The 15,059-nt window shown below is 38.4% G+C and overlaps 1 protein-coding gene across 1 annotated transcript in view; it reads right to left on the bottom strand.

Annotated features, from left to right (window-relative positions):
- Positions 1-2,264: 2,264 nt before the first annotated feature.
- Positions 2,265-15,059, bottom strand: part of LAMB1 (laminin subunit beta 1) — a 73,294-nt gene continuing 60,499 nt past the window's right edge. Inside the window, exons 26-34 of the mRNA XM_057730310.1 lie at positions 14,038-14,222; positions 12,853-13,094; positions 9,974-10,177; positions 8,812-8,956; positions 6,902-7,109; positions 6,542-6,683; positions 4,363-4,539; positions 2,747-2,906; positions 2,265-2,573 (exon numbers count right to left, since the gene is read on the bottom strand). Of these exons, the coding sequence (XP_057586293.1) occupies positions 2,437-2,573; positions 2,747-2,906; positions 4,363-4,539; positions 6,542-6,683; positions 6,902-7,109; positions 8,812-8,956; positions 9,974-10,177; positions 12,853-13,094; positions 14,038-14,222 (1,600 nt within the window). The 3' untranslated portion in view covers positions 2,265-2,436. The remainder of the gene's footprint in view (positions 2,574-2,746; positions 2,907-4,362; positions 4,540-6,541; positions 6,684-6,901; positions 7,110-8,811; positions 8,957-9,973; positions 10,178-12,852; positions 13,095-14,037; positions 14,223-15,059) is intronic.

Genomic DNA, 15,059 nt, shown 5'->3' on the forward strand with positions numbered 1-15,059 from the left:
TAGCTTTTATTATGTTCAATTATGTTCTCTCTATACCCATTTTTTAAGGGTTTTTATAATGAATGGATGTTGAATTTTATCAAGTGCCTTTTCTGCGTCTGTTGAGGTGAGCATGTGGTTTTTGACCTTTCTTTTGCTAATGTGGTGTTATCACATTGATTGTGTATGTTGAACCAACCTTGTGACCCTGTGATGACTTCAACCTGGTTGTGGTGTATGACCTTTTTTATGTGTTGTTGGATTTGGTTTGCTAGTATTTTGTTGAGGATTTTTTACATCATATTCAAAGATATTGGCCTGTAATTTTCTTTTTGGTAGTGTCTTTGGTTTTGGTGTCAGGGTGGTTTTATAGAATGTCTTTGGGAGTATTCCTTTCTCGTCAGTCTTTTTGGAAGTGCTTGAGAAGAATCAGTATAAGTTCTTTTGTATGTTTGGTAGACTCTCCCAGTGAAGCCATCTGCTCCTGGACTTTTGTTTGTAGGGAGTTTTTTAAATTACAGATTCTATTTCATTTCTAGTGATTGGTCTGTTCAGGTTATCTCTTTCTTTTCTATTGGAGCATAGTTGATTTACAGTGTTGTTAGTTTCAGCTGTACAGCAAAGTGAATCAGTTATACATACACATATACCCACTTTTTTAGGTTCTTTTCCCACATAGGTCATTACAGAGTATTGAGAAAAGTTCCCTGTGCTGTACAGTAGGTCCTTTTTAGTTATCTGTTTTATATATAGTATGTATATGTCAATCCCAGTCTCCCAGTTTATCCTCCCCCCCACCCCCCTGGTAACTGTAAGTTTGTTTTTTATATCTGTGATTCTATTTCTGTTTTGTAGTTAAGTTCATTTATACCATTTTTTAAAATTCCACATGTAAGTGATACCATATGTTTTTCTTTGTCTGACTTCACTCAGTAATGACAATCTCTAGGTCCACCCATGTTGCTGCAAATATGTTTCATTCTTTTTTTATGGCTAGTATTCCATTGTGTATATGTACCACATCTTCTTTATCCATTCCTCTGTCAGTGGACATTTAGGTTGCTTCCATGTCCTGGCTATTGTAAATAGTGCTGTAACGAACATTGGGGTGCATGTATCTTTTCAAAGTATGGTTTTGTTCTCTTCTTGATTCAGTTTTGGTGGGCTATGTTTCTAGAAAGTTGTCCATTTCTTCTAGGTTGTCAAATTTGTTGGCATATAATTGTTCATAATATTTTCTTATGGCTTTTTGTATTCCTGTGGTATCAGTTGTGATTTCTCCTCTTTCATTTTTTATTATTTCTTCTTTTGTGTCTTCTCTTCTTGGTGAGCCTGGCCAGAGGTTTATCGGTTGTTTACTCTGTCAAAGAACCAGCTCTTGGTTTTGTTGATATTTTCTATTGTTTTTTAATCTCTATTTTATTTCCTCTCTGATCTTTATTATCTTCTTCCTTCTGCTGACTTTAGGTTTTGTTTGTTTTTGTAATTCCTTTAGGTGGTGAGTTGTTTGAGGTTTTTGTTTCTTAAAGAAGGCCTGTATCACTATGAACTTCCTGCTAAGAACTGCCTTTGCTGCATCCCATAGATTTTTGTATGATTGTGTTTTTATTGTCATTTGCCTTGAGGTATTTTTTAATTTCTTCTTTAATGAAATCTTTAATTTCATTCATGTAATTGTTTTTCTTCTCATTTCTTTTTCTGTGGTTGATTTTTAGTTTCATGCCATTGTGGTCAGAAAAGATGCTTGAAATAATTTCTGTACTCTTAAATCTGTTGAGGCTTGTTTTGTGCCCCAGTATGTAGTCAATCCTAGAGAATGTTTCATGTGCACTTGAAAAGAATGTGTATTCTGCTTTTTTGGGGAGATGTAATGTTCTGAAGTCTGACTGTTCTGTTGTTAGGTGGCAGTACTTGAAGTTACACTTCCCTAAAAGTTACTCTTTTTGTTCTCTTTCTTAGAGCAAGGAATCCTTATAGGCCTTTTGGAGATTGAAGCAACTGAGCAGCCACTGAAATGGTGAAGGTAGCTCAGGCTACATCCTTTCTCTTTAATCTCCACTTGGAAATCCAACTGGGAGGTGATTTGGGGGGGTGGATTTGTGGAGTATATTGACCCAAACAGATGAGTAACACTTGTTTATAGACATAAGAGAAATAGCACCTCCATGGATGCAATTACTTGCTTTTAAATCCATCCTTGCAGTGAAAGTAACATTCTTTGTTAAAGGGATTCATGAATGCTAAATCAGGCAAAATAACAATGAGTTTAAGAATTGTACTGAATATATATTTATATAAAAGCACTGTACTTTATTTAACCCCATACAAAATGTGGTGATTAAAAACATTAAATAGGTTATGAGTTTTATTTTTAAGATCATTAAGTCAGTTTTTAAAATGTAGTGATTTTGCTCTGGTCACCTCCACCATCTTTTACTTATAGCTCCTCTTCCTTTGTTACAAGCAGGTGCTATAAACAGCAACTCTCTGGCTTATATCCTTTAGGAGTGAACGGACTTCTCCTTCCAGTCTTACTAATTCTTGAGCTTTATCTTCTAGATATTTTTGATTGTCTTCATATTTTCTTTCTAAATCTGTAGGAGATAAAAAGAAGGAGGTCTGAGCAGTTATACTATGATGATCTCAAAATCAAACACTGACCCTTTTTGCCTATAAGGCTCAGTTAAGTGCCTAAGACAGAGTGATAGATGTTTACCTTTTAAATAAACTCTAAAAAAATCATGAGTCTAAGTGGAAAAAAATCTACCTTTCAGGAGTTGCAGCTTGCTATTCGCTTGAGCCAGAAGTGTTTTTGCTTCGTTTTGTAGCAGTTCAGCTTTCCTTCTGGCATCAGCTGACTCTTCAGTTTTTTTGGCAATTAAATTTTCTACTTTCTTGTACTTGTCATCAAGTTCACTGTCCAGAGTCTGCAGTTCCACATTTTGGCACAAAGAGGTAATAATGTTAGTGTCAGTAGTTGCATTTAAGAGTGGTAGTATCGTGGCAAGCTAGATATTAACTTGCATGGAAGCATTCTGAACTAGAGGCCACCACCAAAGATACTCAGGCTTCAAGCTACCCAGTAGTAAATAACTGAAAACATTAACTTGAAAAAGTAGAATTAGATACAGCACTGACATGATTTTTTTTTTAATGAAAGATTTTTAAAGACATGCTACAGTCATAGTAGGTCTCTGGGGTTTAGTACTTTTCTATGGAGATGTGGCAGAATTGCATGGAGGGAGAGTTGAATGATTAGGTTTTCTCAAAGGTAGGTGTGCTAAGATCCAAATGTTTAGACATCAAAAAAAAACCAATTTTGAAAAAAAAAAAATGGTAAGACCATCTGGATTGTGACTAATTTAGAGTTGATAGACTTGCTATCAAGGAATCAGAGGGAAAAGGCAGATTTAAGAAAGGGAAGGAAGGGCAAGATTGTAGCACAAGTGGGGTTAGTGTGGGTTTGGAAAGATGGTTGTGAGTAACTACTAATATAGGAATTTCATATCAAGGAGTTTTGTTCTTATCTGTAATGAAATTTAATGTTTATGTAAAATGCTCTGTAAGAAGACTACTTGAGAGATTTATGCTCTCAGACCTGCAGGAAACTAGACCACAGTGAAAAAGACAGATGTGGCAGTGAACTTTTCTTATTGTTCTTTTCCCCAAACCAGAGGTGTAAGGAAGTCACCCATATGTAATGCCTAAAAGCTACAGTAACTTCTAGGAAAAATCTTGGTTTCCTGTCAGTTTATAACTCCCTACTATTCGTTTAAAAGTTTCAATACTCCCCTGAAAAGTTTAAAAAGGTTTCTTTAGAGATAAATATTTGCTTACAGAAATTTAGACATTAAATGTGTTTCAATGATTACTTGGCTTCTAGTGAGAAATTTGGGCTTGAGGCTTTTCTCTACGAAGTATAGTACCATCCAGTGAGAAGCAAGAGGTGGTTAATACCAAATGAGCACAGAAGAGGGGAGACATGGTTCCTTATTAGCTGTTAGCAATTCTTTAAGCATTTTCTACCCTCCTTTTAAAGATTTCTCAAATGGCCAGGTAATTCCTAATTGGAATACAGAAATACAAGCTCAGTGATACTTGTTTTAAGGCTTCCAACCCTAAGTTAGATTAATTTTGGTTTTCTAAACCCTTATCCAAGTTTGGATTAGAGGGCCTATAACATGTGTATGGATACTTTTATAACCACTTCCATTCTTTTCCATCTGTGTCTCTAAAAGATTGCTGTTTCAAAACAGGTCACTTGGGATGTTTCTGATGAATAACCACATTAGAGCCATGTCCCTTATTAACTCCAAGGAATGCATGGAGGAGACTAGTTGCTCCTTTATCCACATAGATGTGAAGTTACAAAGATTTACGTACCTTCTTAGCATCTTCTGCACTTTGTTTCACAGTGTATACCACTTTTTCAATATATTCTGCCTCTCCAGAGTTCTGGGCAGCTTTCGGCTTAAGTTCTTCCACATTCCTCTCTAGCTCGCTGATGCGCTGGGAGGCATTGAACAAGGTTTCCTCAGAAGCTGCTGTTTCAGACTCGATCTAAAAGTATAATCATTCAGCAAGCCATTAATTCAAGAAGTGGTAGCAAGTGCTATGAAGACAAGTGTAGAGGAAGATTTAAAAAGCTGCTATGCCATTGCTCTAGAACAAAAGAAGTAATTACTAAAAAGAAAATATAATTTCAAGAAAGCTTATGTAAAGTGCCCAAGTTTAAAATAGTCTTTGCTACATCTCATATATTAATTTGATTCTTTCAATACTTCTGCTGGTCTAGGCTGAAATTTATGTAAAATTTTTCCTTACTGAACCACCCACAGGCAGCTTGATGTGTTGAGAAAGCACTTTAAGAACACCTGCAAACTTTGGCTAAATAATGTTCACAAAGCAGCAGATGTGAGTAGAAGGATATCCATATAACTTTCTATATTAATGTGGGTGGGAAATATAACTTCCAGTCAATTTTAGTTTTTTTCTATCAACTGTAAATGTTAAACTCTAGTAGTGGAGGTTATAGCATTTCAGAAACTACCTGGAAAGTTAATTTGAGTGTTTCCAGCTAATTAATGAAGACATGGAAACCAGGAATGTTAAAACTCTGAAAAGTTACTATTGGACTGTGAGATGGCATAGGTCTGGGAAAGTTACAACTGGAAGCTATAAATGCTTGAAATTATTTAGGGACAAAATATCTCACCTGGGCAACCAGTGAGGGACCGCATTTACTCTTTTCAGTAATCAGTAAACGTTGTTTTAAAGCTAGCCCAAAGTAAGCCTGATCCATAACAGAACCAGTTTCACTGAGCACCTAATTTTTCTTAAGAGTGATCTTCAAGAGTGATCTTCAAGGCTGGGTCTGTTCCATAGAAATACTCTGAATAACAGTGTCATAACTAATGGGTCAGTATACATGTGCTAGAATTTGTAACTATTTCAAACCAAATGATTCTTGATCTGAGTTCACCCATTAATTAACTTAGAAAACAATTCTTAGGGAGTAGTTTACAAGATAACCCTTACAGTTGTATTTTTAAGTGAATAGTTTGTGACAAGTTTTCATTAGTGTGGTTTAGTTAGAGGTTCTTTTTGTTTCTGTTCACCTGAAACACTTCCTATCCACCATTATTAACTTAAGCCAAATCCCACCTACAATTTGATTAATAGTCATTTTTTAGTCACTTAAAATTCATCAACATGTTAACAGCACATCACAAGTTTATAAAACCTAGAGATAAAAAAACAGTAATTTAAAGTGTTGGAACATAGTCTGGTGAGAAAACAATTTGTCTAAAATTGAACAAGTAGCATGAAGAAAGGGCCTTATTTATGCTCATAATGTAAGAAAGTGGCTGAGGAACTGTTCAGCTTCATTTTACTGAGAGTAATGGAAGGGGAAGAAGGGCTTTTATCAACTAATGGTAGGGAAAGCAGGTTGAAAAAGAATCTCCCAAGTTTTTAAACATTGGGGGTTGTTGGCTTGAGAAGGGGGATAGCAAAACATAATGGGAGCATCTAATTTCAAAGTATATTCTGAGAAGATTAAGGAGGGATTAAATGAGTCACCAAATGAGCTTTCCTAAGATTGGAAGGAAAAACGTGCCTCCAGCACGATTTTTGAAAAGTAAAAGAATAAAACAATTAGTGTGCATTACTTTAAGAGAAATTTTTAGAGTAAAGCACTAAATCCACGTGAAAAGTTCTTTTCTTAGTATCTTTAATATTTGGTAGGCTCTAGGGTATTTTGCTTGTAAGTTTCTCATGCATTCTGAACAAAACGTATTGTTTACTTGGACAGGAAACTGTTTTTATCTTTGTTAGGCTTTTTTGTGGGGATGAAAATGAAGGGTTTAATGTTTGTCTTCAGAGTCCTTTTTCTTCCTTGAAAATAACACTTTTAGCATCTGTGCTAAGAGGGAAGTTCAGATTTATTTAAATGTTTAATTGTAAGAATGTTCATAGGTAACTGTCAAATGTACTTCTTTTCTGGTAGGAGTATATGCGAGTGTGTTTTCTCCCACATACGATAATGACTGCAGTCTCTTACCGAAGTTAGCAGGTTCTGGGTTCCCTGGATGTCTTCATCTGCTTGTTTAATTGCCTTCTCTGCTGCAATCTGGGCCTTTTCTGCTTCTTCCAGAGCGTCCTTTACCATGTCTGCAGTGACTTTAACATCTGTTGCACTTTTGCTAAGTAAAAAGAATGAGACAGTGTATTATACGTGAACGTGAAAAAAAGTTGAAAAAAAGTACTTCTTTTCAGAAAAGAACATTTAAAGAAAAGCCTTCCTGAAATGACCCAGAGAGACTCACATGGGTCACTCAGAGATTTCACTGATTAAATACTTTTTTATTCAGTGCTAGATACACCAAGCCCCACTAAATGCCATAATACTGTCTTCAGATACCTGGCTCTTTGAGCTTCTTCTAACAACATCTCAGCTCTGGCAACATCAGCAGCACTCTGCTGTAGAATAACCTCTACTTGAGAAAGGCTTTCAACTCGTTCACGAATATCTTCTGTCAAATTCTGTAACTGCTGTGGGGTGCTAGGCATTTCCATTTTCAGTACTTCATTAGCAACTGCTTCAATGCTGTCCAGATCAGCACTGTCTTCTGTTAAAAGCAAAGGTGTTCCCGTGAAGAGGTGAAAATCATAGATGGTTCACTCATTCAACCACTTATTGATCATCTGCTATGTGGTCAGCATGGTGGGGTTACCTCAAGATAAAGGTACTTCGTATTTAAGAGTTTTTAATCTGAGTTGTGGATGAGACCTAAACACAGGAAAAGTGATGCAGACAATGCGTACTACTGGTCATCAGGTAAGACTGTGGAGGGTGAGGAACTGATCAAGTTTTGAAGGGTAACAGGATTTGAGAACATCTCTGGATAGAGAGACAGGATGGGCAGAGCAGGTTATATAGAAGTTGAGTGAAGCAAATGGTTCAGATTATAAAAAACGATATAGACCAGGGTAAAAAGCTGGGTCTCGATTCTGAAAGGCAATGAAAACTTTCAGTCGAGGTTGAAAGTGTTGAAATTCCTAATAAATTATTTGGATTCAGGAAATTACAGAGAGAAAATCCAGTCAGAAGCAAGAGAGTCATATGAAAAGAGGTCAAGAAAAATACCAGAGTTTATATTTCAAGTATGTTGTTGATCTTTAAGTTTTTTTAACTGTGAAAGAACATAAAAATGGAGCCCTAAGGGTTTAAGCACAGTATCTATGATTAAATGATGGCTTCCACAGAATATTCCATAAGATATCCTTAGCAAATACTATTGGCTCCTTATTAGCCATATCTCCCCTTTTCCTTGCTAAGAGAATACTGATTTTGTTCAGATACCAACCTCTAAGGTAAGGTGAGCTTATTAACTCAGTTAAATACTGATTAGCTTGCCAATTACAGTAATTCCATTCCATTTGTCAGTGACATCTATACATGGGGATGAGACTCATTTCTGGCCAGTGAGATTTATGGAGATGACCTCTCAAAGGCTTCTGGGAAAGATTTTCTCCTTTTAAAAATGATACAAGAAAGGAATAGGTGGTCTCTTCTTTCATTAGCTATTGTGTCTTTATGTGAAGTCTGGAACTTTGGCAGCCGCCTTGTAGCCAGGGAGAGCTAGCCTGAGAACAAAGCTGATATGCTTAAAATGACGGAGAAAGATAAGTGCATGGATCCCAGAATCCATGGAGCCATCCTACTACTGAACTTATTAATGTGTTATAATATAACTCCCTTTTTTGATTAAGTCCATTTCAGTTGAGAGTTTTCTTTAACTTGTGGCCAAAACCATCCTGACTGATAACACACAAACTGTGACGAGCAACATTTATGATCTGGATCACAAATCCTACAGATTTTTCATTTCTGTACAAAACACAAGTTATAGCGCTATCCAACCATAATATCCTATAAATAATAGGATTACAAAGCTCTGGGGACAATGCCAAAAAAAGCGCTACTTAGAATTAAGGTTCTAATGACATTATAGGTAATCTCTCACACATTCTGAATTCAGTTCTTATAGTGTATGTTTGACTTCTTGATTTTACTACTTGGGTATAAACATCGTGTGTCTATATCAGCATAAATTAAAGATTATTTACATACAGATAATAAGCTTTAAGAAATGAAAACATTTCTTAATATGGAAATTTTTTAAAATTTGGAAGTATTTTATTCCCTGCAAGAAGTTGATTTTATCTAAAATGCAGATTTGAATTTGGCCTCTCAAACACTCTTTAAAAATTGTTTTATATTCCAAGATAGGAAGACATTTCTAAAAGTAAAATGAAAACGTTCCTTACGGGTCAAAAAGTTCCTGATTTGCTTGATCAGATTTCTCAGATCTTCATTGCTCTTGTCCACTTTCTCTTTGGTAGCATTGGTTTTCAGTAGAACATCTTGAGCATTCTGTTTTGCCTCATCTGCCCTCAGTTTTGCTTCAGAGACCTGTATATGGGGAGTAAAATTCCCATGGAACAATGTCACTCTTTCTGAAACAGAAACATTATAAATGATCCAGAAAATGATGTCAAAAAACTAAGTATCTGGAATCATGGTTTTTAGAAACAAACATCTCCCATTCAACCATATTATATATATAGATATGTTTTTTTAATTGGAGTGTAATTGTTTTACAGTGTTGTGTTTCTGCCGCACAGTGAAGTGAATCAGCCCTACACATACACATCCCCTCCCGCCTGGACCTTCCCCCCCCCCCCCCCCCAACCCCATCCCACCCAACTAGGCCATCACAGAGCACAGCACCGAGCCGAGCTCCCTGTGCTGCTATACAGCAGGTTCCCACCAGCTAGCTATCTTACACATGGTAGTGTGTAAGATATTTAGGTCAAACCTAATTTCCCAGTTCATCTCACACTTCCCTTTCCCAGGTGTCCACACGTCCATTCTCTATGGCTTTCTATTCCTGCCCTGCAAATAGGTTCATCTGTACCATTTTTCTGGATTTCACATATATGTGTTAATAACTGTTTTTTTTTTTCTGACTGACTTCACTCTGTATAGTCTTGTATAGACAAAGTATTCAGTATACCAATTCCTATACAACAGTCTTATATAACTAGGGCTAGCATATAAAAAGTTTTTCTGACTGTTTATAATTCCTCCAAAACATCTGGTGGCCTATAAAATGTTCTTTAGTCTTTCTCAGGTACCAACATATATACTTAAGTTAATACTTTGTCACTTAGGAATAAAGGTTCACGTGAAACAACAGCTGGATGTATTCATAACCCTGGACCCATGGTTAGTAACATGGTTATTTCAAATTATCATGAGAAACAAGCAGATTCTTAAACCACCTATGTATAAAACCTCCAGATCTCTTTCCCTGACCTCACAAAACTTACACCTTTTCGTTTTAGTCAGCATTTGGAATTGACTTCTCCCATTCAGATCCTCCATAACTGAAGCAAACAAACAAAAACAGGCCATCCACTGAATTACCATCTTGGAGAGCTGTTCCACCTCAGCCAGGGCACTGAGGACATCTCGGTCAAAGTCCATGGCTTTCTGCCAGGCGCTGTATGCAACAGTGACCAGCCCGCCACATCCAGGCCCCCCACATTTCTTCTGTCCTTCATCAGTTCTGCAGTTTGGACCGCCACATTCGGTTTCAGAACAGGAGGCCCCTGGAGGCGTTCCACACGTCTGCAACAAGCCAAGGAATAAGCACGGGATGCAGAGTGAGTCCGCTGCAGCCAACAGCTGTGCAGGGCCTGGGTGGCCCCAGAGAGTGTGTAGGTGGTCCTCAGCGAGGGTGCTTGAAAACGGTGTTCAACATAGAAAAGAGCAAAGAGCTTAGGGATAAGCTAACCTGCTTATTTCCAAGGAAACACTGATTTACAGCCCTGCATCAATACCTTCTGCCCTAATGAACTGGAATACCATATGGGTTCTGCACAGGGTGCAAATGTTATCTGGTCCATCAAACTGAATTCAGTCTGCTGATATGAAAGCCAAAGAATGTGTCCCATCCCCTTTCTCCTAACTGGTTGGGTTTACCAAAAAAAAAAAAAAAAAAAAAAAATACTGAGAAACCTCTTTAGACCTAGCACCATGTTAACTGTTCTGGTAGAAAGGATGATATAAAAGGCCCATTATCAGGCCTTTTAGTAACCTCCCATCTAGTCAGGAAGACAGGATCCTAGGTAAAACAGCCAAGAATAGGTCAGATGCAGCAAGTACGAAGAAAAGCAGACAAAGCAGAGACCACTGAGTATTGTGGTTGGGGAAGAGGTGCTGGCTGGTGGGATTTGAGCAGGGGCAGTCGGAGAGGAAGAGAGAAAACAAAGGTGGGTATAACTTTTCCAAACAACCTCCCACAGCCTCCATCAGACTCCTTTCTTATCCACCAGAAACTTCCAAAGACCAAGGCTTGGTTGTAGAATATACACGGCAAATTTATAAATTAAAAAATTGCTATATGATGGAAAAGGCTGAGCAGGAAGAAAAAGTATACTTACAGCTATCCTTTTGTGGAAAATGGTCATGCTCAAAAGAAGCAAAAGCTGTAGTGCAGTTAACAGTGGTTAACAGGATACTCCCAAACAAGGAATGTGACTCTTTTATAAGTAAAAGAATAGTTTTTGAATAAATACAGTCAACTCTTTAACCTAATAGTTTTGTGATAATTATAATCCCATTATATCTCAAAATAAGTAATAGCTTTTCATGTATCTGGTTTACAGCACATAAAAAGCTTCAGAAAATAAAGTTTATACTGCATGCTATACAAGAACACGAGCCTTAAGAAGAGAAGCGTTAAGACCTCAGGGATGCTTTCTCAAAACAATCTGACAACATACTAGAAGATCTGTTTTATTTCAGCAGCCTGGCAGGCTTGAAAAAAACAGCATGGGTCTAACTAAATGTACACAAAGACAAAGAACTGAAGGTACTTGAAAAACACAAAGGAGCAAAAATCTTCCTGTATGAGAAGTGGTGGTGTGGAATCCATAAAGGGAGTTCTCCCAGGATCATTACCCACGCACACCATTGAGAGATGGAAAGAAGGTAGCTAGTGCCTAGGCCGCTCACCTGATGGAAAGCAGACATAGGGCAGGGCTCCCATTCTTAGGGCCAGAGAAACCCACCCACAGGCCACCCGCTCCCAAGATGCCCTCTGAGGCAAAGCAAACGTCCTTTAGCATACGTAGCTGCTTTTCATTTTAGTTTGGAGAGATTTTAATTGTGATGACTAGTTTTAACAATTTATAGGGAAGGAGCCAATACTGAAAGGAAGGAAGACTGAGAGATTTGGCATTTCACGCCCACATGTGACGGCTTTGTCTCGGGTGCAATTACACATTACTCCAGGCCTCTTTCTCTATTAAAGAAATGGTGATAGATCTCTTAACTCCCTATTTCCATTAGATGCCATCAAGTTTCCTAAGATAATGAAAATATAACCTTGTAGTAGGCATCAATTAAATTTGTCACAATACAGCACAGTGTGTTTTTGTCTATTTCAGAGAAGGTGGGGAGGAGAAGGCAGGTAGCGTGGAGGGACTGTCACTAAGACACAGTTGTAATGAAGTCGGAACTCCTCACAGCCTCCTACAAACCTACCTTCCCCCTTGTACTGATCCTCTATGTTTCTAATCTGAGATAGCAGAAGCCTTATAAAGGTACAATCCATAAAAAACACTCCAAATTCTCCCAGGTATTCTATGAAAAACAGTAAGAGAGCAAGAGGAAGAAACACGCTTAGTTTGGCTTTTTTTTTTTTTTTTTTTTGGCTTTCTGCCTGATTTTTCATTAAATTCACTACTCAATTTCATTTGGCTCCAGAGTTACTTTTTAAAAGCTTCTGGGAAATGAGTCTACTTTCTAGGCTTGTCTCAGGGTTAATCTTCACTAGGTAAAGTTACTGGGACAAAGGAACATTTTAACTAACACCCACCCATGAAAACAAACTTCTTTAGCTCTTTAATTTTTTTAGGCAGTCTCTCCCAGGATGATTCTGAATTGCTCCACTGAGATGAAGTTTGCACTTCAAATCAGAACGAAGTAACAAATGTCCACAGTACAAAAAGGATCCCGTTCAGATAAGAAGTCAGTGAGTTAAGTCAGCAGCACGGGAGAGTAGTCCTGATTCTTTACTTGTACCACAGAGAAACCTCTGGAAGAGAGGAAGGCTGGAAGCCCACATGCTGTTGTGTTTAATCTGGCTGGGTCACGGATACCCCAGACTGTGGGCCAGAGACCCAGCCGGGAGTTTCCCTCCTGCTGCCTCATTTGCAAAGTGGACAATGTTAAAGACAAAGCAGGGTGTTTTTCCTCCAGTAGCACGAAGGCCTTGTGGCCAAACCCTCAAACCTTACCATTTCGGCAGCGGCTGAAAGGTCAAGACTTTGTAGTTTGCCTGCCAGTTCATCCAGAAGGCGGGCCTGCTCCTCTTGTTTTTCCCTGAACTGGGACTCCCGCTCCAACATCAACTCTTCCACCCTGTCCCGAGTGAGGGCCGACTGCTCCACGGTGCTGCTGGAATCTGTGGTGGAGGCGTTCACGCGCGCCTCTGCCTCGAGAGACATCTGGAAATACTTGGTAATGCTGTCCAGGGCACCTAGGGCATGAGACGAAATGGCCCACAGTTAATCCCCTCGTACCTGATCTCTCCTTCAAGCAATGGCTGTATTTTCACATCTTCCAGCCCTAAATTGACCATATGGTTTTGTTTTAAAATTCACGGAATAAAATCTTTATGAAGAGATATAACTTTGCCCTCATGGTCAATGAACATACTTTGTCCTGTTAGCACCTAACTCTGGCTCTAGAGGATGCCAAACATCTGGATTAAAAAGTAGTCAATCATGCAGATGTTGTTCCTACACGCAGGCAAGCATCCAGTTCTTTCTGAATAGCTGGTGTCAGGCAGCCTGTAGATTACATGGCCAGATGATTTTTCCCTTTTCTCAGTCATTTAACTATTTAGATCCACTCAAGTGGCTAATATATACATAAAACAGCCTGACGTGTTTTGGCTTTAAGGATCTAGCCAAAAAAAAGCAATCATGCATAAAACAGGATGGATAGGGTGATCTGACACACTTTTGCTTTCTTTTGCTTTGGGGAGGGAGGGTCCTATAATATGGCCTACGATATCCATAAGTGACTTGTAAATGTGATTTCTTGACTAAGTAACATTCTTGAATATAAAACGATTTGCAGAAGTATCAACTTAATTTCTTAACTTTTAACAAGAGCCCCTCTCCAAAAGAAGCCAAGGAGGTAAACCACTAACTGGAAAAGAAAAAAAAAAAACACAGGAAACAGATGCCATTCTAATGCAACAACCACTGCTTGCTCCATGCAACCCCTTCTGTGCCCCATGTCCCACATTTGTAAAATGGGGACTTTAATCCTCATTTGTGCCAGACACTCAATGAGAAGAAGCTTTAAAATTATTACAAAGCACTTAATTTTCTTTTGAAAGTGCTCTGTTAAAAGATTAGACAGATGGTAAGATCCATTGTCCAGGATTAAATATTTGCACAAAAAATGCTCACCTCGAATATCTGAGTTTTTGATAAATTCTAATTGTTCGGCAAGCTCTTTCACTGTGTTATCTAGGCGTCCTGCTTCTGTCTGTAGAGCATCTAGTTCTCTGACCGTGCTGTTGTTTTGGGTAGCTGTGTCAGATAAATTTAGTTCGACTTGAGCCATCTTTTCTGTAACATCTTTCGTTAGTTTCCTGTAAAGAGGAGGGCAAATTCACTTAAGGAAAATAAACCAAAGGGAAAACCTGAAGTCTCAGTGTTACATTTTCTACTAATACTTCATCCATTACTCTGTAATTTCAAACCGATTCCATAGTTTGTAACAATTCATCTTTAAGTACTGGTTTTATTCTTATCATTAAGAGACTATGTTAAATCTAGTAATTTTTCTTTCTTCAACACTTTGAAGAAAAACACAGCAGCACCACTCAGCTGTGTTGTAGTGGATGGGCTATTTGAGGGATTCTGAATGTCTGATGTAACATGAGCACAGATCCAGATCATGGAGTCCCAGCTCTGTACATAAGCAGCTTCAAGCTCATACAATCCCACAAACTCAAAGACATAAGTGACTCCAGTGTACAATTATGCCTCCCAGCCATCCACCAAAAATACTCTTATGTGAAACCTCAGGGATCTCCTTCAAGATGGGACATTCAGAAAGCAAGTCACAGGGGACTTCCCTGGTGGCGCAGTGGTTAAGAATCTGCCTGCCAATGCAGAGGACATGGGTTCAAGCCCTGGTCCAGGAAGATCCCACATACCGCAAAGCAACTAAGCCCATGTGCCACAACTACTGAGCCTGTGCTCTAGAGCCCTCGAGCCACAACTATTGAGCCCATGTACCACAACTACTGAAGCCTGTGTGCCTAGAGCCCGTGCTCCACAAGAGAAACCACTGCAATGAGAAGCCTGCACACCGCAATGAAGAGTAGCCCCCTGCTCTCCACAACTAGAGAAAGCCCATGCATAGCAACAAAGACCGGATACAGCCAATAAATAATTTAGAAAAATATGCATGTGAAATTATA

Source organism: Hippopotamus amphibius, chromosome 4 (assembly GCF_030028045.1).
Source record: "Hippopotamus amphibius kiboko isolate mHipAmp2 chromosome 4, mHipAmp2.hap2, whole genome shotgun sequence".
Taxonomy (NCBI): domain Eukaryota; kingdom Metazoa; phylum Chordata; class Mammalia; order Artiodactyla; family Hippopotamidae; genus Hippopotamus; species Hippopotamus amphibius.